At 68.1% G+C, this 25,701-nt stretch overlaps 3 protein-coding genes across 6 annotated transcripts; 1 reads left to right on the forward strand and 2 right to left on the reverse strand.

Annotated features, from left to right (window-relative positions):
• Positions 1-469: 469 nt before the first annotated feature.
• On the reverse strand, positions 470-5,738 carry LOC122153670 (GRAM domain-containing protein 2A-like). Its single transcript, XM_042795082.1, has 12 exons — positions 5,714-5,738; positions 3,440-3,568; positions 3,184-3,268; positions 2,792-2,965; positions 2,594-2,692; positions 2,409-2,480; positions 2,235-2,294; positions 1,925-1,988; positions 1,542-1,622; positions 1,283-1,364; positions 919-1,026; positions 470-838 (listed from the first exon to the last, which is right to left on the reverse strand). The coding sequence occupies exons 2-12, from the start codon at positions 3,562-3,564 to the stop codon at positions 823-825; spliced, it is 966 nt and encodes a 321-aa protein (XP_042651016.1). The 5' UTR covers positions 3,565-3,568; positions 5,714-5,738; the 3' UTR covers positions 470-822.
• Positions 5,739-6,524: 786 nt separating this feature from the next.
• Positions 6,525-21,685, reverse strand: MFSD12 (major facilitator superfamily domain containing 12). Of its 3 annotated transcripts, none has more exons than XM_042795073.1 (10): positions 17,007-17,305; positions 11,348-11,558; positions 10,289-10,412; positions 9,844-10,041; positions 9,481-9,573; positions 9,288-9,380; positions 8,384-8,554; positions 8,006-8,100; positions 7,493-7,623; positions 6,525-6,957 (listed from the first exon to the last, which is right to left on the reverse strand). In XM_042795073.1, exons 1-10 carry the CDS (start codon positions 17,260-17,262, stop codon positions 6,872-6,874), a joined length of 1,458 nt encoding a protein of 485 aa, XP_042651007.1. In that variant the 5' UTR covers positions 17,263-17,305; the 3' UTR covers positions 6,525-6,871. The 3 variants fall into 3 exon arrangements, with proteins under 3 accessions (XP_042651007.1, XP_042651008.1, XP_042651005.1); XM_042795074.1 differs by lacking the exons at positions 6,525-6,957; positions 17,007-17,305 and adding exons at positions 6,964-7,392; positions 20,090-21,685; XM_042795071.1 differs by lacking the exon at positions 6,525-6,957 and adding an exon at positions 6,964-7,392.
• Positions 19,316-25,685, forward strand: HMG20B (high mobility group 20B). Of its 2 annotated transcripts, none has more exons than XM_042795083.1 (10): positions 19,316-19,365; positions 19,829-19,913; positions 21,898-22,003; positions 22,280-22,483; positions 22,706-22,826; positions 22,922-22,974; positions 23,295-23,370; positions 23,646-23,861; positions 24,293-24,425; positions 24,583-25,685. In XM_042795083.1, exons 2-10 carry the CDS (start codon positions 19,876-19,878, stop codon positions 24,593-24,595), a joined length of 960 nt encoding a protein of 319 aa, XP_042651017.1. In that variant the 5' UTR covers positions 19,316-19,365; positions 19,829-19,875; the 3' UTR covers positions 24,596-25,685. The 2 variants fall into 2 exon arrangements, with proteins under 2 accessions (XP_042651017.1, XP_042651018.1); XM_042795084.1 differs by having other exon boundaries at positions 19,343-19,361; positions 19,825-19,913.
• The last annotated feature ends 16 nt before the right edge of the window (positions 25,686-25,701 follow it).

A 25,701-nucleotide genomic window follows, 5' to 3' on the forward strand; every position in this document is an offset into this window, starting at 1 on the left:
AGTTTACACCAGCACCTGCAGGCGGTGGCCTGGAGGGACCCTGCACCCACTGCAGGAGAGACCTGTCACTGGGCAGGAGTGTGGTAAGGGGGGGTGGGTCTGGCTGCAGGGCCCTGGATCCCCCAGCTGGGCCCATTCTCCCCCCCCCCTTCCCCTCTGCTTCCCAGTTGTCACCTGCAGCCCCAGCCCCTGGATGCTGGGGGGCAGCTCGGGGTCCGTCCCCATCCTTCCTGCTGCCCACCCCAGTGGAGGCATCAGCACCCGGACCCTCCTCCACCCACTGGTCCTGCTGGCCCGGCCCGTTCCTGTGGAGCCGGGGGTGGGGTGGGTGCTGAGCGGGGGGGCTGGTTGGTGCTCATCCTGCGCTGCTGTGTGCTGACCACCCCAGCCCCCCCCCCAGATCCTGCCTGGGGAGGAGCTCACAGCCTCCTCTTCCACTTGTCCCAAGGAATGAAGCAGCCACACGTCCTCAGGGAAGGGGCAGCGTGGGGCTGCCCCAGTCCAGAGTGTCCCCAAAGCGGGGGGGGGTCACATCTTTATTCATAAAATAGTCTGTCCCTGCTCTGCCTGGCCCCAGCCAGCCCCTCGGTGCTTCTCTTTGTCCCCTGGGAGCTGTCAGCGTCCCTCCCGCTGTGGCTCAGAGTGGGGGGGTGTGAGGGGAGCAAGATGAAGTCCCACAGCCTGTGTGGGCCCCCCAGGCAGTTTAGGGGGGCTGGAAGACACTCGGTGATGGAGTCCCCAGCAGTTCCCCAAGAGGCAGGGGAAGGGCTCCGAGCAGCCCCACAGCCCGTCCCCCCGGCTGGGGCGGGGTCCCTGCTGTCCTCATGTCTTCTTGTACCTGGGGGGGGGAGAGGCGGGCTGAGGGGTTCCCCGCAGCGCTGGGGGCGGTGGGGTGCACCCCCCCCCCCCCCCACTCACTGGTGCGGCAGGTTGAGGTCTGGCCAAGCCCCCACGGACGCCAGCTGCTGCTCCAGCTCCACGATGCGCAGACCGATGTACCCCGAGGACAGCAGCAGGGCCACCATCCTGGGGGACAGGCCAGCGTCAGGCACGGGGGGCACAGCGGGGCAGGAGCAGCGCTGCGGCCAGGCTCCCATCCCCTCGCCCTGGGCTCCGGGCGGCTGGGCCAGTGCGGGCGCCCAAGGCGGCGGTGGGGCGGGGGGGAACCCAGGGTTGCCAGTGCCACACCGGCGAGCCTGCCTGTACTGGGGTGCGGTGGAGCTGGGGACAGGGGAGGGTGTCCCAAAGCTCTGAGACGCGTGAGCGGGTCCCAGGGACTCACAGCAGCAGGTAGATGAGGATGATGGTGTCGAGGGGGCTCAACTGCGTGGTGGTCTGGGCCCATAGCGCGGCGTGGGGTCCCCCTGCCAGGACGAGGCCGTGTCAGTGCCAGGGCTGCCAAGAGCCTCAGCCTGGTCACCACCGTCAGCTCTGCCGGGTGCTGGGGGACAGCCCTGGGGTCAAGCCCCAGCAGCATCCCCCTCCCCGGGGCCCCCCGACCCACCCGAGCCCGCGTGGCTTTGCCAAGGGCACCCGCTCACCGCTGCTCAGAGCCGGCACCGCTGCCTCTTCATCCTCCTCCTCCTCCTCCTCCACGTACCTTGGTGTCAGGCTTGGCCCATCTGCAGCAGGAGATGTTCAATAAGTGCCCCAGGACCAGGGAGGGGACTGGGGGGCTCCTGGGGACCCAGTGGGGCACCCTGGGCCACAGGAAGCTGACCCTGTGCTCCCCGGTGCTGTGGGAGATGCTGTTTAGGTGCCCACGGGCTGTGCGGTCCCTCCTGGGCCATGCGTGGCTGGGGACGGGGGGGCAGAGCCCCGGGCTGTCAGTGGGGCACAAACACGGCTGAAGACACACACAGTTGCACAAGCAGGGTCGTGAGTGTGCGAGGGGGGGGGCGTGGGCTGCGGGACGGCCACTCACCCGGCAGCTCCTGGAGGCTGTCGGGGTCCGGGGTGCTCTGCTCCAGGTCCGACTGGCTTGAGGTCTGAAAGAGGACAAGCCCTGGTCACGGTGCATGTCCCCGAAGCACCTGCCCCGTGGCCATGGGGACATGGGTGGGACCCGATGGGACTTTTGCCAGCCCCGACGAGGGAGCCCTGAGGGTCCTGGCATCTGTGCTGCCATGGGCTGGGGCTTTTCGACCCCACGTTTCCCCCTGAAAGCCTTCCCAAGGGGACGGGGCCTTGTTTCCTCTGCCAAAACCCTCCTGCTGACCAACTCCCGGCCTTACCAGAGGCTTCCTAAGGATTTCCTCATTGCTCAGAGAGGCCGGAGGGCTCCAGCTGTTGTCCTGGACAAGGAGAGATGAAGCAGGGGGGTGGGGGGTACCAGCCACTCCCGTGGCCCTGCAATGGGTGGGCCAGAGCTTCCCCATGCCCGGCCCCTGGTCCGGTGCTGCACGAACCTGCAGGTGTTTGCAGACTGACTTCAGGAGCTGGTACGTGGCCTCCCGCCGGCGAAGCGACACGAAGAGGAACTGCCGGGGACCAGGAAAAGCGTTTGTGGCAGAGCTGCTCCCTCGGTCATGGCCCAGAGCCCACCGGCTGCAGGGACCAGGCCACCCCGCATCGTCCCCGTCCCCGCTCTCACCTTCTCCCCCTCGGCCGTGCGGATGCTGAGCGCGTTGGGCACCAGGAGCGCTGTGTTGGTCTTCTTGAGGGCCAAGATGGAGACGATGGGGACCACTGCCTGTGCCAGGGGGGGGCCAGACAGTGTCACCGCGTGCCTGGCTGCTGCCCGTGCCCCCCCCGCCAGAGCCACTGGCCCCGCACCCACCCCCCAGCCCACCTTGATGTCCTTGAGCAGGAGGCTGGAGTGGAAGCAGATGTGGCGGGAGGAGATGTAGAGGCGGCCGTGGTAAGGCACCTCTCTCTGCCAAGCGCAGGAGAAGCAGGCCAGCAGCGCTTCCCGCTCGGCGAGCTCCCCGAAGGCTTTGCGGTAACCGGCGACGCGCTTGCTCAGCTGCGGGGGAGGCCGGGATGTGGGGCCGGCACGGCGCGGTGCTCGGGGGCAGAGCCCTGGCACCACGGGCACCTCGCAGCCTCCTGCTCCGTCACCACCTCTGCCGCGAAACCAGGACGGGCCCTCCCTCGGCGCCGGCCCCGCAGCGAGCATCCCGCCGGGACCGCAGCGCTGGGGCTGGGGTCCCCGCTCCGGGGCCTCGGCGCCCCACGACTCACCGACGGGGGTGGGTGGCCCTGCGTGCCCGTGGCCGCCGCAGCTGGGTCTGTCTCCTCGCAGAAGGAAGGGTCGCAGGTTTTGGATCTGGCGAGAGGCGGCGGTGAGCACCCCCCCCTTGCCCCCCGGCTGTGCGCACACGTGGGCGTCACGCCGTGGCACCCAGGTGAGAGCACCCGGGGCGCCCGGCTGGGCCAGGCTGGTGGGAGGTGAGGGCTGGGGTGCGGGGACACGTCCCCGGTGAGGTGCAGCACCCACCTGGCGAGCACGGGGTGACCCAGCCGGGTGCCCGCGCTGCCCCTCTCCTCCAGGCTCTGCCACCGCTTCTCCAGCACCCCCCTCCTGCTCCTCCTCAGCTTCCCCGGCATGAAGGCGTCAGACATGCAGCTGGGGGAGAGGGGGGCAGGTTAGGGGGGGATGGTCCCCACGCTGCCGGGCCCTGCAGCACAGCAGCTCCCACGGTGGTGTTACCAGCCAGTCCCTCCCCTGGGGGGGACATGGGGACAGGGCTCGGTCCCTGCTGGGACCTCCCGGTCCCACGAGCACTCCTCCCGCCCCGAGGCGGCTGTGAACCCCCCCAGCTGCCACTGCCGTGGGGCTCCCCTCGTCTGGCTGCTCAGCAGCTCCCCCAGTGCTCCCCCATCGGCTCTCGGGGCTCTGCGGGGTGCACAACACCCCCCCCCCCCCGGCACGGCACCTCCGCCGGGAGAGGCAGCGGGCTGAAGGCATCATGGCTCGGAGAGACCCCTGCCTGCCCCCCCGTGACTCAGTTTCCCCAGCAGCTCAGCCCTGCCCGGCCCCGGGGAGAGCCCAGCAGCCCGCGGGCAGCAGCGGGGCCACGGTTCATCCCTGCGGGCTGCCCTGCAGCCCTGGGGGGAGCGGCACAATTCCCACCCCACCAGCCGGCTCCAGCAAAAGCTGCACCCGCGTCTTCGCAGCCTCCCCGTCCCACGGGCCCCAATCCCCGCGCCAGGAGCCCCCCCCCCCCCCCCCCCCCCCCCCCCCCAGACCCCGTCCCACCAACCTGCGCCCAGGAGGGACGGCGGGTACCAGGGCTGCCGGGCTGGCCCCACTCCCCGCTGGCAGGCGGGGGCCGGGGGGTGACAGCCCGGGGTGTGTGTGTGTGTGTCCCCCCCCCGGTGCTCGGAGCGAGGGTGCTGGGCTGACCCCGGTGGGGACGGGAACGCGGTTCCGCCGCCGGACCCACACGCGGGCAGCAGAGCCCCCTCGCCGGGGAGGCCCCTGCCCACCCCACGCCGTGCCCCGGTGGTGGGCACAGCCGAGCCCTCCTGCCCCGTCTGGCCTGCGCCTCCTCGTGTCCCACTCGTGTCCCACTCACGCTCCCTTCCAGTGCCGTCCCCGTCTGCAGCTGCCTCCTCCTCCTCCTCCTCCTCCTCCCCTGGGCGAGGAAGGGCTGGCAGGCGGGGCCGGGACCGGCCGCAGCAGGTTTGCAGGGAGGTGTCGGGGCAAACACCAGCCTGGGGCTGGCTGGGGGGGGGGGGGGAGCCCGCGGCACCTGGGGGGGCTGCAAAGGGGTGAACGGGCATCACAGCCACGGGGCCGGGGGGCTTCGGCTCGGGGTGTCCCCCGGGGGTCCCAAGCGCTGCCAGGGTGTCGCTGGCACCAGCCCGGGGAGCCCTGGGGGGTGGAAAGGGGTCCTAAAAATCCTCACCCCGCTGCTGCCGGCCTGCCCACCGGGGGGGGGTGTGTGTGTGGGGGGTGTCCCTGGCCACGGGCCTTTGCACCCTCTGGAGCAGCGGTGCAGGACCCCGACCAGGGAGGGGGTCAAGCCCCCCCCCGGTGTGGCTGTGGCGGGCAGAGCTGCCTGCCCGGGGTCTCCTGCCGGTGCCGCCCTGAGCTGGGGCCGTGGAGCACCCGAACAAGCACCCGGTGGGTGAAACGTCCTCTGTAGGCACCCTTGGGGGTGGGTGTGTGCGGGGGGGGGGGTGTGTGTGTTCAGCTGCCCCCCAAAACAAGCTGCCAATGCACCCCCCTCCCCGGCAGAGCTGACAGCAGCACGCCCCGCAGTTCTACGGGCGCCCCACAGCATCGCCCACCCGGTGCCCATCTCCCACCTCCGGCCCTGCAACCTCTGCCCCGTCCCCCCCCCAGGGCGAGTTTGGCCACCAGCCCCCTCCCCGGGGCAGGGGGGGGGGGGGTGTCTGTGCTGTGGGACGGAATGCGGCCCCCCCGAGAGCCCCCGGGCGTGGGTGCTGAGAAAAGTGGGGAGGGGGCGAGACCAGGCTGGGGGGGCTGAGCAGGGCCGAGGGTGCGGTGGGCTGGCAGGGGGGACGCCGAGGCACCCCCGGTGGGGTGTGGGCCCCCCCCCCCCCCGGCTCAGCCCCCGCTCCCTGCACCGGGACCGATCAAGCTTTCCCCGCAGCCCCCGCTGGCTTCGGGAACAGCCATAAACCCCCTGCGCGGCGTGGGGTGCTCCGGGCCCCCCCGCGCTCCGGGCACGCACCGGGTGTCACCCCTTGTCCGCGCCCCTCCCCGTCACACCCACACCCCCCCACCCCAAAAATCACTCACCCGAGGGGCTCCGCCACAGCCCCCCGTCCTCCCGCCCCCACCGCAGCCCACCCGCGCGCGTCACGCACACGCGTGGGCAAGCCCACACGCCCGCAACCCCCGGGGCGAGTAGGGCAGGGCCCCCCCCCCCCCCCAGCCGTCCCCGGGTGACGCGGGGCGACCCACGGCCACGCCGCAGTCACCCGTGGTGTGACTCACACCCCCCACCCCCCCCCACCCCCGGCTGCCGGCCGGGCGGGTCCCCCTTCCCCCCCCCCCCCCCCCCCGGTGTCCGGCAGCGCGGCGGGTGCCGCATCCCCCCGGCCCGCGGGGCGGGGGCTGCACCGCTGTGAGCCCCGCCCCGCCCCGCCCCGCCCCCTCCCGCGCTCCCGGTTCCGCCCCAGCGGCGGCGGGGAAGGCGCGCCCAGCGCCGCCGGTACCGGGAGGCGGCGCCCCGGCCCCGCCCCGCGACGGCAAGAGGAGCCCTCCCATTGGCTGTCTCCGCCCCGGGAGGCGGGGCACCCTCCCCGGAACCAATCATTAGGCTCCAGCGCGGCTGCGCGGCAGCCATTTTGCTTGCGGGCGCACCCGCCATCGTTGTTGAGGGCGGCCATCTTGTAGCCGCCTGTCCCTCCGGTTCCGCTGCTCCCCCCCCCCCCCCCCCCCCCCCCGCTCCGGGGCGCAGTGAAGAAAGGGGGGAGCACTGTGGGGTCAAAGCCCCCAAATCCCCTGTGCACGCCCTGAACCCCCGACCCTGCTCCTGCCTCCCTCCGGCACGGCGGGTCCTGCCCGAGAGGGGAGGGATCCAGGGAAGACACCAGGGGCGTTGATCTATGGTTAGAGGTGCTTTGTTGCATCGTTTTGTTTTGTTTTTGTTTTTCCTTTTTCTCCTCCTTTAAAAAGTGCCGTTTGTACATACTGACCTTACAAAAGCAAGTTAAAACCGAGGGCCGGGCGCCCGTCCCCCCCGCGCCGGGGCCCGGCCCAGGGCCCTGTAGTGTTCACACCGGTGCAAGCGCAGGGCGCGGGGGGGGGCACCGGTCCGGTGCAAGGCGACGGGGAGGCAGGGCCGGGGGGGGGCCGACCCCCCCGCCGCCCCGGCACCGGGGGTCCCTCCCGGCCCGGCTCAGCAGCGCGGGCACGGCGGTGGCCGAGGGGCGCGGGGGGGCCCCCCCCGGCTCAGTTGACGGTGCCGCTCCGGCTCCTTCGCTCCGTCCCGCCGCGGGGGGTCCCGGCTCCGCTCGGCCCCCGCAGGCAGACAGCATCTGCAGGGGTGGGGGGCAAGGGGCAGGTTAGGGGCCAGCGCCGGGCTCCCCAGCCGCCGGCCCAAGGCTCCCGTAGCTGGCACGGCCCCAGGGCGGCGCGGGGAGGGGTCTGCCCTCTCCCCCCCCCAACCCCGCAGCACGACACAGCGCCCGGCAGAGGGGCAGCGGCTGAGCGGGGGGCAAGGGGCACCCCGCGTCCCCAGCAGGCAGAGCGGCTCCCCGCGCCCACCCCTCGGTGGCCCCGGGGGCCAAATCCTGCCCTCCAGGAGGGCGCGGCAAGCAGGGTGCAGGAGCAGCAGCAGCAGGACGGCGGCCCTGCCCCGCGCGCCTACCATGAGGGTCCCCCCCGAGGGCAGCGCCGCGAGCATCCCCACAGCCAGCCCTGCCGTGCCACCTCCCGCCGGGACGGGGCTCCCGCCGCCTCCCCGCAGCCATCTGGAAAGACACTTTCACCTCAGCCCAGGCTGGCACAGGACGGGGGGCTCCCGGTGGCCCCCCAGCCCCACCCCGGTGGCCCCCCCCCAGCCCCACTCACGGTAGCGGATACGGATGGGCCAGACCATGATGCAGCACAGCGAGGCGATGGCAGCGATGGCGATGCCTCCGGTGACCAACACCATCACCCAGTGGTAGAAACTGACGCAAGCAGGGCAGCAGAGCTCCGTCCTGCAGGGAGAGGGCAGGGACGCGGCTTGGGGGCCCGGAGCAGAGCCTATAGCCCAGTGCTGCCCGCGCACCCCGGGGCTGCTCACAGCGGGTCCCATGCCCTTGGTGTCAGGACTGGTTCACACCGGGACAAGAAGGAAAGGTCTGGGGCAAGGAGAGAGGGCAGCACCGCGGACGCTGAGACCCCCCAGCCCCTTCGTGCATCCCAGAGATGCAGCCCTCATCTAGGGAAAGACGAGAAGCTGAGGAAGGATTTAAGACAAATCAGAGCCGGCTTCCGCTCGTGTCTCTCGCCTCAAACCAGGGATATTCGCTGCCTTGCTCCCAGGTGATGTGGCGGGAGCTGCCACGGAGAGGGTTCCCACCCCTCAGGGATGCTTACGGGCACGGGTGCAGGTTCTGGATCGCCATCACAGCCAGGCCGTTGGCCATCTTGTCCGTGAAGCTCATGGCACCATAGACGAACGCGCCGCTGTGCTGGGAGGGGAGAGGGAACCTCGTGGGCTGCTGCGCTGAGGCCAGCCTCGCCGTGCAGCCTGGCGAGCGCCGGCAGCGAGAGCCTTGTGCCCTCTCATGGGCAGAGCCCACATTACAGTGGAGCCCCGGCACGAGGGACAGGGCTGCCCACACTCCCCCCAGGAGAGCCCCCTCGCAGGGGTCTCCGTCCACCCTGATCCCACACCAGTGACCACCGCAGCCCACGGGCTCTGAGCCCCGCTGGGATACCCCAGCCCACCCTGGCCGGGAGGAGCAGACGTACCGTGTTGGTGCCGATGAGGTCTGCTGTCATGGAGAGGGAGGTGACCAGGATAATGGCAGTGCCAGCCCCAAGCAGCACAGCCGCCCCGTAGATCTCCGCTCCCATCTGCCTGGCCAGGATCACCCAGGAGGCAAAGGCCAAGATCACCAGGATGCCCACGAAGTAGGTCAGCTGCTCCAGGCCAGCGTGGGGACGGGCAGAGGGAGAAGGGAGAGCTCAGACCCCAGCTCGGCTGACACCCAGCAAGGCAGGGGCGAGTGGGGAGGGAAGGGGGGCCAGCCGCTGCCTGGGACCCGCTGGGGACAGCCCTGGCTCTCTCCCGGATGGTTTTAAACAAGGATCTCCCCCAGACAGCAAGGGCTTCGCAGTGGTCCAGGCTGTTTTACAGCATTGGCCACAGCCCGAGAGCTGAGCCCGCAGCACAGGGGGGCCCCAGGGCACAGGGACACCCAACTGGCGGGAGGGGTGGGGGCTTACTGGGGAACAGGGCTTGCTGCAGTGTGGAGGGGAATGCGCTGGAGGGGCAGCCCCTTCCCGCCGGCACTGCAGACCCGCCTGCCCAGGGTGGCTCAGCCACACTCTGCCTCTGCCTCTCGTGGGCACCACGGGGCTCTCCCAGCCTGGTCAGGGCTGCACGGGACAGGCTGACTCTGGCCCAACATCACTTTTCCCAGGCTCAGGGATGGGCAGGGTAGCCCCGCACCCCCTCACTGCCCACAACCCGCCGTGTTCCAGTGGGACCCACACTGCAACGGGGGGGCATTTGCAGAGGATGCCTGAGGGGTCCCTGCTCTCCAGCCAGGCTCAGGTGTGCCAAGTGCTCTGCTTGCTTGTGCAGGCAGGATCTGGCCCCTGGACTTCTCCTTGGGGCTAACTCAAACCTCACCAGGCCCCCAGGACTCACATTTCGACCTATCCACTTATTCACAGGCTTCATCAGGAAGGAGGAAAGGAAGCCACTGATGTACATTGCCAGGGGGATGGTAGCAATGTATTTCTGCAATAAATGGGGACAAGGAGAAGATGAGCTCCAGGCCATCAGCACAGGACCCCTGCCCACACAACCGTGACACGTGGGCAGGGACCTCTGCACCCACCTTGGGCAGCAGCAGCGAGTTGGTGAGGTACATGGTGATGTAGGTCTGGGACAGGTTAACGATGAGCCGGGTAGACATGTACAACACTGCGACCTGTGAAGGGACAGAGACAGGGCAGCACCGCTCCACCCGTGCAGACTGGAGGTGGGGAAGGCTGGTACCTTCCACGCCCAACCCTGCCACGGCACAGAAGCCCACCGGGAAGGGGACGGCCCCCCTGACAGGGTAGAGAGGTGCCCAGCACAGCCCATCTCTCCTTCCTCACCCGCACCAGGGGCACGTCCCACTGCCAGAGGATGCCCTCAGCACCCAGGCAGGGCAGCAGCCCAGGGCCGGCAGCGCCAGCGCTGCCCGCAGCCATACCTGGTAGAAGGCAGGCTCCAGCAGCCAGTCTTTCCACATCAGCAGTGGCTGCGGGGGGCTCGCGGGCTCCTTCTGCAGCAGGGGCGTGCTCTCCTCCAGCTGGGGCAACGAGCTCGGCGCGTATGGCTTCTCTTTGGTGCCCAGGTGGAAGATGAAGGAGAACACGACCCCCAGCCCCACCACAATGAGGGACAGGTTCTGCAGGAGGTAGAGGGTGTAAGCTTAGCAGGGGGGGGCCATTTGCCTGCTCGTCGTCCACCCCCCAGCAGTCTGGTGGATAAAGAGGGCTTCCCAAAAACCCAGGGAGAGCTCAGTGTGACCCCTGCCCAGCGCAGTGGGTGAGGTTTCTGGGCACTGCTATTTCACTCCCTCCGGTACCCCCCTCAACTGAGCTGTGTCCCACCCAGGGAAGAAATGACCACGGGGATTGAGCCCTGACACTTACCCGAAATATAGGGACATCCTGGATGCCCAGGTGCTCTGTGCGGTCAGGCTGGTCCACCTGGAAGTTCAGCAGGATCCAGGCCAGGCCATACACAGTGATATTGGCCATGACGGTGAAGGCATACCTTAAGGGGAAATAGCACCTTACGGCGATGCAGAGGGACGAGCACAGCTCCAGGCACAGCGGGGACGCCCCGACACAAGGCTGCCCCCCAGGCCAGGCATGCTGCAGCCAGCTTCGCACCCCAGTGTCACTGCTGAGGTGGCCCCTCCAAGAGCACACAGCATCTGGACAGGCGTTAGCCTTACTGGTGCACCTCTCAGCCTGCCCACCCTAAGCCTCGGGGCACGGCTGGGAAGAAACCAAGATCCCTCTGGGTCAGCCTGAACACCCTCCAGTCCCAGCTCACCTCTGCCCCGAGGATGCCCCCAGCTGCCAGACCCCTTGGCCCCAGGGTTACCCCAGCACTGCCCCACATCCTCCCTGCCCCGCTGCGCTGCAGTCCCCGCTCGCCTGCCAGAAGGGGAACTTCCCTCCACCGAGGCAGATAACCGAGCCCTGCTCCATCTGATAAACACTCTTTCCCACAGCCTGAGATCAGCAGCACTGAGCTGGGCTCTGCGCACAGAGCTGCAGGCGCTGCCCAGCCCAGCCCTGGACATCCCTACCTACGGGACAGCCCACGCAGCGCCCGGACCGGACCGGGGGCATCCAGGGAGGGGTCTACTCCTCCCCAGTGAGCATCACCCTCCAGTCCCAAAGGAGAAGTGCCCCCAGCTCAGGGAAGTGTCCCATGGGCTGTGTCACCAACATCCCCGGCGCCAAGACATTCCCTCCTGGCACCAAAGGTTTGGGCTGCCAACTCAGAGCAGTGTCACTTGGACACATCCCGCGGGACACCCACGCGGCCCAGTCCCCGTCCTGCCGTACCGAGGGCTCAAGCGTGCCGTGCCAGGCCCGTGGCACCCAGGGGACCTCTCGTCACACAAGCGATGGGACCCGGTGCCGGCGGGGCGGCTCCCCCAGGTTCAGGGGACACCCGGGTCTGGCCGTGCTCACCTGAAAGCTGTGAGCTCCACCTTCTCATGGTCACTGGTCACCAACTCAGGGATGAGAGACAAGTGGGAGATCTGTGTGGCTGCCCAGCCGAACTGGAAGATGACGATGAAGGGGAGGTAGTAGATGAAGGCTGCCCACTGCGGCGTGTTCTCCTTGCAACCCAGGCAGGGGTTGAAGATGAAGGGGAAGGACACGAGGACGCAGGTGGTACCTGGGAAGAGAGCGGAGCCCAGTGGCCCCAGGCAGCTCAGACACAGACAGACAGACACAGCCGGCCCTCTGCTAGGACAGGTCGTACCCCGCAGGGCTGGGAAGGGAGGTGGGCTCCTTCCCCCAGCCAGATGAGACACATGGAGCACCCCCCCCCCCCGCCCTGTCCTGCACGGAGCGACGTCCTTCCCCCTTGCACCCAGCAGCGAGGCAGACAGACAGACACTTGCCAGCAGGCCTTTCCTTAGTCAAGTTCTCCCCACAAAGTGCAGCACCATCTCACACCCACTCTGTCCCCCTCAGAACGCCCAAGGACAGACCCTCACGCCCTCATGACACGCAGCCACCAGAGGCTTCTCTCCCCCTCGCCAGGGCGCAGATAACCAGCCCCAAGGACTCGTGGTGCCCTGCCACCTGCCCGAGGCTGATAAGGCACCCCAAGGGCCGGGGGGGCTCTGGGCTGTCCCGCGGGCACAAGGCCAGCTCGTCTGCCCCTTTGTCTCTTCTGCCGTGAGGCTAGCAGAGGGAGCCACGCTCCCTCCATGCCTGCAGAAGTCACCGGCAGAGCGATGGCCAGGGATACTCCCGGTACAATGCCGGGGGACAGGAGCAGATCTGCCCCCCCCGAGCCAGGCTCTGAGCCGTGGGAAGGTCCCAGCTGAGTCAGGGACAGCAGAGCCAGGCTCCTCCCTTTGCCGCAGCGTGACGGCGTGGGGACGCCTGCGTGGAGCAGGCAGGGACAGGCTGGCTTCGCCCTCCCCTTTCACAAGGTTATGGAGCAAATCTGCCGAGATGCTCCACTGCTCCCGATGCCGACGGGGAGTCAGCCGCGTGCCCCGTCCTGCGTGTCCCCCAGCTTCACTGGCTGCTGCCAGTGAGCCACAGGAACCCGTTCCTACAGCTGAGGGGAACCTGCAGCTGCTTTGCCAGGTCCCCAGGGTCCCCTCTCCAGGATCCTCCTCACCAGAAATGTCTGCTCCTCTCACCCGCAAACGACAATTCCTCCTCCTCCTCATCGCTTCCACGTGGCACAGCAACCCCAGCTGCCACAGGGCCAGGGCAAAGCAGCTGTCCTCGTGCCGAGGGCAGGCAGCGACAATCCCAGCCCAGCTCAGACCCACCCTGAGCAAGGACCCCGGCAGGGTGCTGGGTGCTGCCTGCACCCTCACAGCCAGCTCTGGTGCTCCAGGGGCTCCCTGAAGGACAGGGGACTCGAGCACACGGCGGTGTCTCTGCCCCAGACAAGCCACTGTAAGAGCCCAGGAAGGTTCAAACCAGAGCAGACCTCCTTTGTTCCCTGTTACAGGGCTGTCGGCCTCAACCGAGCCCCGTCCGGAGAATCGGGGAGGCTCTGCCCCCCCCCCCAGTCCTGGGGCCCCACAGGGTCAGGCTCTGCATCCCCAGGGGAAGCGCTGGGGCAGGAGCTGCGGGCCCCAGGCTGCTGTTGCCTCCACAAGCCATCGCCACCATCACCCACGAGGGAGACTCCGGTCACTCCCTCCTCCTCACGGCCCCCAGGGAACAAGATGTGCCCATCACCGGGGCCACCCCCACCAGCCGCCCCCGCGCAGCCCAGCTCCTCGGGCGCGGGGCTGCGAGCCGCATCCCAGCACTGCCACATCCCCGGGTGTGCTCAAGTGAGCACGGCTTCACTACGAGCCAGGGGGGGTCCTGGGGATCCCCCCGCTCTCCCAAGTGGGGCTTTGGGGTCGCCTCGAGACCACCCTGCCCACCGCCACGGCATCCCCAAAGCAGGCAGCAAAGGTCCAGGCTCTCAGGGGCAGGATCACAGGTCACGGGAACGCCAGGCTGCACAGCACAGGCGCCTCGGGCAGGGAATTTGGGACAGCGCTGCCAGACGGGCGCAGTCAGGCAGCAAAAGAGCCGCTCATCCTTTCCAGCCCATTGTGGCAGGAAGCTGCCCCTCAAAAAAAGCCGGCGAGCAGGCATGCCGGCGTGAGCCACACGGGACCGCCGGCACTGACAGCCCAGCGCCGTGGTGGGGAGATGCCACCGATAGCAACTCGTGGTATCTCCACTCCCCCCACGCCGAGGCTGCGGTTTCCTCTGATCTGAGCATGGGTTGCCACCAGACGAGCCGCCTCGGTCCCACACGAAGCCTCTTGCCACAGCGTGACCAGGCGAGACGCGAGCGGTACCGGCACGGCCGGTTTCAGCGGGTTTGCCGGCCCCGCTCAGTCGCACCACGGTCAGCCGGGGTAGGCGGTGGGGTAGCCCCCACCTCCTAGGAATAACTCATGCCCTGGCCAGGGAAACGCAGCCTCCACCCGCGCTGCTGAAGCAGGCAGGGTGCTGTGCTCCCCGCAGCGGGGAGTGGGGCCGGCTGGGGCAGCTGCAGCCCCTGTGCAAGACGGGATTCAGGACTTCCCCTTCGGTGCACGCTAGGCAGCACCCAGCTGCAGCAGTCCTGCCCGGGGAGCGGGGGGGAAGCACAGCCCCGGCCACTTCCCTAAATCTAGGGTGCAGATCTAGCTGACGCCACGGTGAGGGGTGAAGCTGCCCCCCCCCCCCCCCCCGACCTCGCCGAGCAAAACTCCGGGGAGACCAGCCACCTTATCAGACTATCGTTCCGTTGCGCGAAGTGGTTGGCCAAGATAAATTTGGGATCAAGATAAGAGCACCCACACTACAACCGTCCTCCCTCCGTGCGGGTCCACTCTGGGCGAGCCAGCACTTGGCTGTTACTGTGCCGTTACCCAGAGGAACCATCGAGGGTCTTTATCTCCACCTGTCAATGGATGTTTCCTCATGCTAACTGCCCCATTCCCCACCGCCAGCTCACCAGGGATGGGCCGGGCTCCCGTGCTGCTTGCTGCACCACGGGCTTTTCTCCAGGTCGCACTATCCCCTCGGAGAGGGACCCCGACACAGGAGTCCCCACCAGCCCCTGGACTTCACTGTAATTTCTGACCTCGGGGCACGATGTGGGAAGAGTGCCTGTTAATAACTCACACCCAGCTGGTGCCTCCTCTGCATCCCCACGGGGCCCTTACTCACCCGGCGCCCGCTGCCTTCCCCTGCTGCAGGGGGGAAGCGCTGCCTGCAGACGCAGCACGTGGGGTGCCCAGAGACGGCCACGGTCAAGGACCTCGCACCCCGGAGTCACCCACGGGGACAACTGAGAGCTGCCTGGCTACGGGCAAGTCCCCAGTAAACCCCCAAGCCCCTGGGAAAGCCCAGATTTTACTGTTGGACTCATTTTCACCGTAGCATTGACTGGCTAAGCACAGAGCACTCACCCCACGCAGTGGGGGACAAGCTGCAGCCCCCCCTCGCCACCATGCGGGTATGGCCCGAGGGACAGCGGGGAGCCCTGGGCTGTGAGCGCCCAGGCAGCACCCGCTGCCGTGGCACAGGCCACCAGGATGGGGACAGTGCCCAGGCAGGACGGGGACACTGTGGTGCCCCTTCCCCATCCAGGTTCAGCCACCCATGCCTGGGAGGTCCTGGAGCCCCCCACTGCCCCCTACACGTGGGGCACCCCAGTCCCCACCTCGCTGCCATGGGGGAGGCTGCCGCTCCATATGGGACACCCCAGAAAGACACCTCCCGGTCCAACCCCCTCCTCGCAGGGCACGCTGGGCGCGTCTCCCCCCACCCAGGGCACTGTCACCTCAGCCCCGATACTGCCGAGGGCTGGTTCACCCTCCATAAAGGGCACCCAGGAACCCCCCCCCCAGGGTGGCCCCCGCTCCCATGGACGGTGCTGCTCCCTTCCACCCTAGGGCGCCCAATTCTTCTCACCCCTGGGGCTGCCCCTCTTCATCTGAGAGGGGACCCAGTCTTCAGCTCACTGCCACGGGGGCTGTTCCCCCCTCCAGGTTGGGGGGCTCCAGGAAGGCTTCCCCGGGGCTGACCCCCACCCCAGAAAGGCTCCCTCAGGGCCACCCATCTTCAGGGAGGCTTCCCTCCATGCAGGGCACCCCGGTTCCACCCCCATCCAGGGCATTCCCAAAGCTGACCCCCCACCCCAGAAAGGCACCCCCAGGGCTGACCCCCCTCACTCAAAGCACTTCAGAAAGGCACCCCTCTCCACTCAGGGCATCCCAGAAAGGCACCGTTGGTCCCGTCCCCCCTCCCAGGGCACTCCAGAAAGGCTCCCCTGGGGCTACCATCTCCACCCAGGGCACCCTGGATAGGCACTCTGGGTTCCCTCACGCAGGTCACCCCAGAATGGCACCCCCGGGTCTGACACCACCCCCTCACTCAGAGCACCCCAGAAAGGCACCCCCGGGTCTGACACCCCCCTCCTCACTCAGAGCACCCCAGAAAGGCACCCCCGGGTCTGACACCCCCCTCCTCACTCAGAGCACCCCAGAAAGGCACCCCCGGGTCTGACACCCCCCTCCTCAGTCAGAGCACCCCAGAAAGGCACCCCTCTCCACTTCAGGACTCCCCAGAAAAGCACCCTTGGCCCCATCCCCAGGACTCACCCTGCACCCCAGAAATGCTCCCCCGGGGCCATCCCTCTCTACTCAGAGCATCCCAGAATGGCACCCCCGGGTCTGACACCCCCCTCCTCACTCAGAGCACCCCAGAAAGGCACCCCCGGGTCTGACACACACTCCCCCTCACTCGGAGCACCCCAGAAAGGCACCCCCGGGTCTGACACACCCCCCCCTCCTCACTCAGTGCACCCCAGAAAGGCACCCCCGGGTCTGACACACACTCCCCCTCACTCGGAGCACCCCAGAAAGGCACCCCCGGGTCTGACACACCCCCCCCTCCTCACTCAGTGCACCCCAGAAAGGCACCCCCGGGTCTGACACCCCCCTCCTCACTCGGAGCACCCCAGAAAGGCACCCCCGGGTCTGACACCCCCCTCCTCACTCGGAGCACCCCAGAAAGGCACCCCCGGGTCTGACACCCCCTCCTCACTCAGAGCACCCCAGAAAGGCACCCCCGGGTCTGACACACACCTCCTCCTCACTCAGAGCACCCCAGAAAGGCACCCCTCTCCACTTCAGGACTCCCCAGAAAAGCACCGTTGGCTCCATCCCCAGGACTCACCCTGCACCCCAGAAACGCTCCCCGGGGGCCATCCCTCTCCACTCAGAGCACCCCAGAAAGGCACCCCCGGGTCTGACACACACCCCCCCTCACTCAGAACACCCCAGAAAGGCACCCCCGGGTCTGACACCCCCTCCTCACTCAGAGCACCCCAGAAAGGCACCCCCGGGTCTGACACACACCCCCTCCTCACTCAGAGCACCCCAGAAAGGCACCCCTCTCCACTTCAGGACTCCCCAGAAAAGCACCCTTGGCCCCATCCCCAGGACTCACCCTGCACCCCAGAAACGCTCCCCCGGGGCCATCCCTCTCCACTCAGAGCATCCCAGAAAGGCACCCCCAGCGCTGACAACACCCCCCCCCCCCCAAACCCAGAGCACCCCAGCCCTGACCCCCCCCCGGGCACCCCAGCACCCACCGGCGAGGTGCCAGGATTTCCTCCGCCCGTAGCGGCCGCAGCCGGCGGAGCGGTCGGCCTCGTAGCCCAGGAGCGGGGTGCAGAGCCCGTCGGCCGCCTGCCCGGCCAGCAGCAGGCCACCGGCCAGGCGGTGCCCGTAGCCCAGCACGGCGTGCAGGTAGAGCAGCAGGTACGTGAACCACAGCGAAGCGCACAGGTCGTTCAGGAAATGCCCGGCCGCGAAGCTCAACCGCGCCCGCAGCGGCAGCTCCGCCATGCCGCCGGGCCGGGGCCGGGACGGGACTGGAACGGGACGGGGCCGGGGCGGGGCGGGGCGGGGCGGGGCCGCTGCCCGGCCCCGCCATCCCGGTGCTCGACCCCCCCCCCCCCCCCCCGCCTCGGCCGGCTCTGCCCGCCCCCCCCCCCGGGCCTCCGCCTCCCGCGCCGCGGGGGGATGCTCCGAGCGGAGCCCGGGGGGGGGGGGCCCGAGCCCCGGGGGGTGCGGAGGTCAGAGCACGGGGGGGTCGCTGGGGGGTCTTGGTGGTGGGCACTGGAAACAGTGTGTGGGGGGGAGGGGTACTGGGGTCACTGGGACGCGGGGGGTGAGCGGTGGGGTCAGGGCGACCCCCCCTTTGAGGGGGCATTGGGGTCACTGGGACGCGGGGGTGAATGCTGGGGTCAATGCGACCCCCCCTTTGAGGGGGCACTGGGGTCCCTGGGACATGGGGATGCCTGGTGGGGTCAATGCGACCCCCCTTTGAGGGGGCATTGGGGTCACTGGGACGCGGGGGTGAATGCTGGGGTCAATGCGACCCCCCCTTTGAGGGGTCCCTGGGGTCCCTGGGACATGGGGATGCCTGGTGGGGTCAATGCGACCCCCCTTTGAGGGGGCACTGGGGTCCCTGGGACATGGGGATGCCTGGTGGGGTCAATGCGACCCCCCTTTGAGGGGGCACTGGGGTCCCTGGGACATGGGGATGCCTGGTGGGGTCAATGCAACCCCCCTTTGAGGGGTCCCTGGGGTCCCTGGGACATGGGGATGCCTGGTGGGGTCAATGCGACCCCCCTTTGAGGGGGCACTGGGGTCCCTGGGACATGGGGATGCCTGGTGGGGTCAATGCGACCCCCCCTTGAGGGGTCCCTGGGGTCCCTGGGACATGGGGATGCCTGGTGGGGTCAATGCGACCCCCCTTTGAGGGGTCCCTGGGGTCCCTGGGACATGGGGATGCCTGGTGGGGTCAATGCGACCCCCCTTTGAGGGGGCACTGGGGTCCCTGGGACATGGGGATGCCTGGTGGGGTCAATGCGACCCCCCTTCGAGGGGGCACTGGGGTCACTGGGATGCTGGGATCCCTCTTGGCATCTTGGGGGTCCCCCACGTGGGTGCATACTAGGGTTACCGGGAGCAGCGTGGGGGTACTAGGATGGCTGGGACCTCTCCTTGTGTATGTAATGGGGTGATTAGGGCCGTTATGGGCAGTTCTGGGGTCCCTGGGAACAGCAGAGGGGAGTACTGGGGTCACTGGGCTGTGGGGTAACCACCTCTTGGGTGGATAACGGGGGGTTGTCGGTAGCGGCGTGGGGCTGCTGGAGTGACCGGGACCACCTCCTGAGCCGGCACTGGGTTACAGCGAGTGGCAGGAGCAGTACTGTGGTCACGGGGATCCCCGCTTGAGGGGTGTCCTGGGGTCCCGGGGCCTCTGAGGTGACTGCTGGCATTACGGGAACCCCCAGCTGGGCGCGCGCTGCAGTCGGTGGGAGCCACGTGGAGGCGCTGGAGCGACAGAGCTTCCTCCTGGGTGGGCACGGGGGTCCGTGCGCTCAGCACGGGCAGTACTGCGACCACCGGGAGGGCCCAGGGCCATTGAGACCCCGGGGGTGGGCGCTGGGGCCACGGGGGGCGACGGGGAGGCGTAACTGGAGCTGCTGGACGAGCCCTGCGGTGCGCACTGGGAGGGCAGTGAGGCCACGGGGACGGGGGGGGCGCCGCGAGCGGCGGGGACGCGGCGGGGACACACCGGGGGGCGCCGGGCCCCCACCCCGCGCACGTCACGGCCCCTTTAAGGCGCCGCCCTCCCCACGCCACTTCCCCGTCCCCACGCCGGCTGCCGATTGGCGGGCAGCCTGCCGCGCGCGCCGAAGTCAACGTTCGCGCACGCGTCGCTCCGGCTGGCCCTTCCCCTTCGCCTCCTCGCCCCGCCCCCTCCCCGCCGCTTACCTCTGACGTCAGCCCTCCCAGCCAATCCGCGTTAGGCTGCGCGCTCCGCGGCGCGGCGCGAGCGGCCAATCGGAAGCGCCGAGGTGGGCTTCTCGTTTGCATAATAATAGAGGGGGCGTGGCTAGGTGAGGAAGAGCGTTGGAGGGGCGCCGGCGGCGCCAGGAAAGTTGGGGGGTCGGGGGGGGGATCCCGGGGGGCGGGGGGCGGTGATGGGGCGGCTGAGGATCGCGGGGGGGTGTGGGGGGGTAGGTACGGGGGTGAGCCTGTTGGGGGGGGTGGGTACGGGGGTGAGCCTGTTGGGGGGGGTAGGTACGGGGGTGAGCCTGTTGGGGGGGGTAGGTACGGGGGTGAGCCTGTTGGGGGGCAGCGATGGGATGGGGGGGGGGGGGGTTCAGTGGGGGGAGTGGGGCTCTATGGGGGAGGGGCGGGGTGGGCTCCCGTGGGAGTGGAGAAGGCAAAGGGGGGACTGGCTGGGGAGGAGACGCCGTTTTTGGGGGGGGCGGGGGGGGGGGTGCGATGTCCCCACGGGGAGGGCCCCTCCGAGGGGGTCTGGGGGGGCCGCGGGGCTGCCCTCCGGGGGGCCCCCCTGCCGGGCGCGGGTGCCAGCTCTGGCTCTGTCCCCCAGGGGTGCTGACCCGAGCGGCGCCGCTGAGCCCCCCCCCCCCCGCGCCCATGGCCCACAGCGCCAAGCAGCCGCCCGCCGCGATGCTGTAAGTGCCGCCGCGTCCCGTGGGCTGCGCCCCGTCACCCGCGTGGGGCCTTAGTCCCCTGCGGAACCGCGGTCGGTCTTGCCTGGGGGGGGGTGTGTGTGTGTGTGTGTGTGTCTGCCGCGTGTTTTGGGGACCCCCCACCCCCCCCACCGGGGGCTGCGCCGCTCTCCCCTTACCTTCCCGCTTCGTTAGCTTGTGCTTCCGCCGAGCTGGGCTAATTAGCGCAGGGCAAAGGGAGACCTGAGGTAGAAGCAGCATCTTGTGAGATTAAGAGCAGCCAGGTCTTCGTGCGCACGGGGTACCCGGGCGCTGTCCCCAGCTGGTGTCACCCGCCGTCCCCCCCCCCCAGCAGCGGGGCGAGAGCCCCGGGGGGCGCCCCCGAGGCCGAGGGAGGTGGATGCCAGAGCGAACTGGCCGAGAGAGGCTCCGAGAAGAGGAGAAATCTTGCCTGAAATAACTTTACTTTTTTAAAGCGTCCTTAGGCACGCGAGGAATCCGGCTGGCAGGGCGGGGGGGCAGAGACCCAGCGCCTGGTGGTGGAGGGTGTCCGCGCGTTCCCAGCCGCGGCGGCTGAGCGTGATGATAGTGTACAGGCACCACCAGGAATATTTCTGCCAGAGCTGTCCGAGAAAGCCTGCGCAGAGCCTCAGGGATGCTTTCTTTCCCCCCAGAAGATGGAAGGAGAAATGGTCTCTCGCCTTCCCGTAGGCTTTTATGTTCAGCCTGGGGGTTCAGGGCAGCTGACTGGGCTCGGATCCCCACGGGAAGAGCCTGTGCTGGGCACCCACTCCATTCCCTAGGAGCAGCGCAGATACGGGCCGTGTCCCTGGGGGCTCACAGAACGGGCTCCCATCAAATTAATCACAGCGGTGACTCGTACGGGTACGAGAGACTGATCGGGGTAGGCTGGGGTCTCTGAGGGGCTTCACACCAGGTGTGCGATGTGACCAACAGGCGAGAGAAACTCTGAGGCGCGTCCGAAGCGCGTGGGGACCAGTCTGGCTTCTGGCACACAGAGACATTTCCTTTCTGTGCTGGGGTTTGTGCTTGGCCCCGTGCTAGTTACTGTGTCTTGTGACTCGGGTGAAACCCGAGCGAGCCCCCCCGACTTGGGGAGCCCGACCACGCTCTGCCTCAGGCACACGCGCTGACGGAGCAGTTGCTGCATCGGGGACCAGGGGGTGTGAGTGGGACCGGGGCTTGGCTGCGGGACGGAGCCGGCTGGAGAAGGGGCTGAGGAGGCTTGGGGACCCCCAGCGCGATGCTGCGGTGGGGCTGGGTGTGCTCGGCTGGGGCAGGGAGGCTCTGCCGACCCGAGTGCTGGACCCGTGTCCTTCGCTGAAGGCAGATGCTGGACTGTAAAGAGGGGGCAGCAAATGGGAGAGTGGGAGTCGGGGCTGCCGGCCCTGCCGTAGAGCCGCTCGGCACATCTCGGTGGCAGCGCAGGCGGCAGGAACCTGATGGAGAGGTTGTGGCTGGAGCGGGTCGAGCCAGCGCCGGCACCCTGCCCTCGCCCAACGCCTCGAGGGTTCTCCTTATTCCTGGCAGCACTTGTCCGCGGGTGGGGGTGATGCTTCCAGGCGGTGCCGGGATCCAAAGCCCTGCGACTCCTCCTCCCTTGCAGAGGAGGATCAGCTGGTTCGTGCTGCTTGGGACTCTCTGCCGAGGTGTGCGCCCCAGCCCTGGGGGCACGCAGGGATGTATGGTCACTGTTACCCGCCCCCAAAGGCGGCGCTGGTGGCTCCTGGCCTCCTTCCAAATGTCACTGAAAGATCCCGGGGTCATCTCTGGAACCTGGGGCAGCTTCTGCGGGCTTCTCCTCATGGGAGCAGGGGCTCCAGGGCTGGGAGCAGGTGGCGGGGGCTGTTTGGGTGGGCAGGAGCTGGGAGGGTCTGGCAAGCGTGAGGCTGCACTTCCGAGGGATGTGTCGCCATCGGTCCCGGCAGTTTCCCAGCCCTCTCTGACAGGTGCTCTCTGGCTGCAGGCATGCCACGGGCAAAGCTCAGCATGGAAACTTCCTGGTGGCCATCAAGCAGGAGAAGGGGGAGTCGGCGCGGACGAGTGGCGAGAAGCCGCACGGTGAGGAGGAGGTGAGCTCTGGTGCCCGCATCCCTCCCCGCACGGTCCCTGCAAGCGGGGTCTGTGTTACCCAGCCTGGGGATTGTCCCTCCGCTCACCCTTCGGCAGCCCAGGCGCCGCTGGGCAAGCCTTCGGCTGTGGCCATGGCACAGGGAAAGGCCCAGACCTTTCTTTGAGGGGCGGGAGGCACAGGTGGCCTTGCAGGCTGCTCCTGTGTCCTGCCGGTGCGATGGCATTGTGCTCTCTGATCCATGACGGGCTGTCCCTTCCCCTTCGCTGGGTGCCAGCCGGTGAAGAAGAGGGGCTGGCCTAAGGGCAAGAAGAGGAAGAAGATCCTTCCCAACGGCCCCAAAGCCCCTGTGACGGGCTACGTGCGTTTCCTGAACGAGCGACGCGAGCAGATCCGCACGCAGCATCCAGACCTGCCCTTCCCGGAGATCACCAAGATGCTGGGGGCTGAGTGGAGCAAGCTGCAGCTTTCGGAGAAGCAGGTACCAGCCTCCAGGAGAGAACCCCCCAGGGCTGGGCAGCACCCTCCAGAGCCTGCACCCCAAACCCCTTTGCTTGCTGCCTGGCTGCAGCTCCACAAAGGGAGCTTGTCCCAGTACTGGTGGGCTGGAGAGCAGGAGCTGAGCCTTGAGTGGTGGGGAGGGGACAGCAGCCCCCCAGGGAGCCTGAGGCTGGGCCAGGCTGAGGAACCTCTGTGACCGTAGCGGTACCTGGATGAAGCGGAGCGGGAGAAGCAGCAGTACATGAAGGAGCTGCGGGAATACCAGCAGTCGGAGGCCTACAAGATGTGCACGGAGAAGATCCAGGAGAAAAAGATCAAAAAAGGTGTGTTGTGGGAGCAATGGCTTCCAGCAGTGCTGCCAGAACCTCTCGAGGGATGCTGGGCTGGCTCCTAGGGGTAACACCTTCCTCACTTCCAGAGGACGCGGGCTCTGCGGCAGTGAACACCCTGCTGAACGGGCACCCGCACAAGGTAAGGCCCCGGCAGGTCTGTGCCTGTGTGGGGAAACTGAGGCCCGTGGCACTGCTGGGTTTGGCCCACGGGAACCAGGCTGGCTGCAGGTTTGGGTAGGAGGAGACCTGGGGGTTGTGCTCCAAGCCGCCAGCTTCCTGTTGAAGCGGAGCCTGGGGTGGCAGGAGGCAGAGTGTAGCCTTCCTCTGCCCGTCCTCCCTGCCTGCCCAGGCAGGGCCACCGCTTGCCCCGTCTCGGTGCCTCCTTCCTGCCCAGCCCCAAGGAGACGGGGTCCCCCTTTGAGCTCGGCTCCGGCTGAGCTTTCCCCTTCCGTCCCCCAGGCTGGCGAGTGCAGCGACACCTTCTCCACCTTCGACGTGCCCATCTTCACGGAGGAGTTCCTGGACCAAAACAAAGGTGAGGGGCTGGGCTGTAGAGCAGGGGCTGCCGGTGCTGCGGCACCTTGCCTGGGGGAGAGCTGCAGCAAGCAACGCTGCTGCTGGAGCAGCCTGCAGCCTGCGCGGCAGGACCACGGCTGGGATCGTGGAATTGGGGGTGAGGCCTGACCTGGTGAGGTTGGCCAGAGGGACTGGAGCCTGGGGGTTGGTGACAGACTCGTAGCTGGGGATGGGATTGCCTTTGGGATGAGAGTCGGAGAGGCCAGCCCTGCTGACATCGCCGGGTCCTGGCAGCCCGGGAGGCCGAGCTGCGGCGCCTGCGGAAGATGAACACGGAGTTTGAGGAGCAGAACGCCATCCTGCAGAAGCACACGGAGAGCATGAACTGTGCCAAGGAGAAGCTGGAGCAGGAGCTGGCCCAGGAGGAGAGGCAGACCCTGGCCTTGCAGCAGCAGCTCCAGTCTGTGCGGCAGGCCCTCACTGCCAGCTTCGCCTCCCTCCCCATCCCCGGTGAGTTCGGGGCAGCTGTGGGGACCCGCCTGCTGCTGGGACCTGGTGGTCACACCCAGGGGCGTCGGTGGGGCTCTGCAAGTGGCGACCGGGGGGTGGTGGGGGGGTGGATGCTCCTCTGCTGATGGGGCGGGATCCAGGAGCACTTTGGGGGGGCTCTGCGGGGAGCCCGGGGGTGTGGCAGCCAGTTGGCTCCCCTATACCGGGGTAGGGCGGGCTGGGAACTCTCCTCCCAAGCTGTAGTCGCAAGCTGCACGTGCAAGGAAGAGATCGGCCCAAATCCTTTTGTTCCGGGGCTTGTGTCGGTGCAGGCTCTCTGCTGCTGCTGGAGGTAGCACCTCGTGCTCAGGGTCTCTTCCCCAGACACCAGCACGATGGGTAGGACTGGATGGGGACGTGCTAGCCCTGCTAACTGGGCTGCCGCCTCACAGGCACTGGGGAAACCCCCACACTGAGCACTCTGGACTTCTACATGGCCAAACTGCACAGCGCCATTGAGAGCAACCCCCTGCAGCATGAGAAACTGGTGGTGCGCATCAAGGAGATCCTGTCCCGGATAGCCAGGTGAGCTGGGCAGGGCCCTGGTGAGCACTGGGACCGCCGGGTCAGCCCGGGGCAGGGTGGGTGATGGGAGCCAAGAGGGGCTTGGAGCTGCTTCAGGCAGCTGGGGGAGAGAGAAGCCGACCCCCTGTAATTCAGCGTCGCTTTCCTCCCTCTTCAGCGAACACTTGTGAAGAGGACCGGTCCCTCCCGCAGCCCGGGGCTGGCCGGACCACGGCGCTGTCCCTTGGAGCTCACGCAAGGGACAGTCTCTGCTGGTGGTCCGGCTGCTTCCCCCTCCACCCCACGCGCCTCGCTGGAGAAGTGAGCTGGGCCCCCCCCAGCCCCGGTGCGGCTGGGCCCCGTGGCTGCAACTGTCTCTGAGGACCTTGAGCTTTTGGGGACCAAATGGTGGCAGGGCTGAGCCCCCAGCAGGCGCAGTGCTGGGTGAGGTGGGTGGCGTGAGCATCCCCCCCGCTCTCCTGTGAGCTCCCCAGCTCCTGCAGCTCTGCCTTGCTAAACCAAAGGCTGTCCAGGAGGGATTACTGGCCTGGAGTGAAGCGGCCTCTTCCAGGGTGATGTGGGGGCTGCTGTTAACTGGGCTGTGATGGCAGGGGGGCAACTGGGAGCCCCTGGGGCTCAGTGCTGCCTCCTGGTCCCTAGATCCCCCCGGGGAGCCTCTTGGTCCCCTGTCCTGCAGCGGGTGAGGTGGCAGGCTTCCTTCCACCCACCTCTTGGTTTATTTAATCTTCCTGCTTCCCCTTGTTGCTCCCCGATGGGTGCCTCTAGCCCTCTGCCTATGTCACCCTGCCTGTCACCTCTCCTTCCCCCATACCTCTGGGACCAGGCAGTGTGAAGGTTAAAAAAAAAAAAAAAAAATCTTCATGCTGGAGGTGGAGCCGGGCCTGACCCCTTCTTCCCCAGGGCAGGGGGCCTGGGGGGCAGTGCACGGGTGTTCAGCTCCTGCCTCCCTGCCCGAGCCCGTCCTGCGTCGTGGGACCACCGTGCCAGCAGCCGTGTCCTGGCTGGGCTGCGCCGTGCTGGGGGCAGCCGTCCCCGGGGCTGCCTGTCACTAATCTCAGACTGTGTAATTAGAGAGTGTCTTATTTTCTTACTAGCACTATGTTGATCTGGCCCCGGGTTTTAACCCAGGGCTGGTGTGTGACCGCTCGTCTCTCGCCTGTGAGGTCCGTGCTCTGTAGATGAGGCTCCTGGTTGCCATCTCCTGGTGGCCGCTTGGCTTGGGATGGAGATGGGAGCAAATAAATGTGGGAGAAACAACCAGCCTGGATTCTGTGTG

The sequence above is a fragment of the Tyto alba genome, unplaced genomic scaffold (assembly GCF_018691265.1).
Source record: "Tyto alba isolate M040663 unplaced genomic scaffold, T.alba_DEE_v4.0 Super-Scaffold_20000042, whole genome shotgun sequence".
Classification (NCBI taxonomy): Eukaryota; Metazoa; Chordata; class Aves; order Strigiformes; family Tytonidae; genus Tyto; species Tyto alba.

Bases quoted from the DNA above. Each gene is read 5' to 3' on its own strand.
- HMG20B (XM_042795083.1), top strand. From the start codon at position 19,876: ATGGCCCACAGCGCCAAGCAGCCGCCCGCCGCGATGCT. The intron at 22,004-22,279 runs GTGAGCTCTGGT...GCTGGGTGCCAG, and splicing joins AGCCGCACGGTGAGGAGGAG to CCGGTGAAGAAGAGGGGCTG. The intron at 22,484-22,705 runs GTACCAGCCTCC...CTGTGACCGTAG, and splicing joins TGCAGCTTTCGGAGAAGCAG to CGGTACCTGGATGAAGCGGA.
- LOC122153670 (XM_042795082.1), bottom strand. From the start codon at position 3,564: ATGTCTGACGCCTTCATGCCGGGGAAGCTGAGGAGGAGCAGGAGGGGG. The intron at 2,966-3,183 runs GTGAGTCGTGGG...CCTCCCCCGCAG, and splicing joins AGGGCCACCCACCCCCGTCG to CTGAGCAAGCGCGTCGCCGG. The intron at 1,365-1,541 runs GTGAGCGGGTGC...TCGTCCTGGCAG, and splicing joins GGTGCCGGCTCTGAGCAGCG to GGGGACCCCACGCCGCGCTA.
- MFSD12 (XM_042795071.1), bottom strand. From the start codon at position 17,262: ATGGCGGAGCTGCCGCTGCGGGCGCGGTTGAGCTTCGCGGCCGGGCAT. The intron at 10,042-10,288 runs GTAAGTGTCAGG...TACCTCCTGCAG, and splicing joins AGGATGTCCCTATATTTCGG to AACCTGTCCCTCATTGTGGT. The intron at 8,101-8,383 runs GTACGTCTGCTC...CTCCCCTCCCAG, and splicing joins ACCTCATCGGCACCAACACG to CACAGCGGCGCGTTCGTCTA.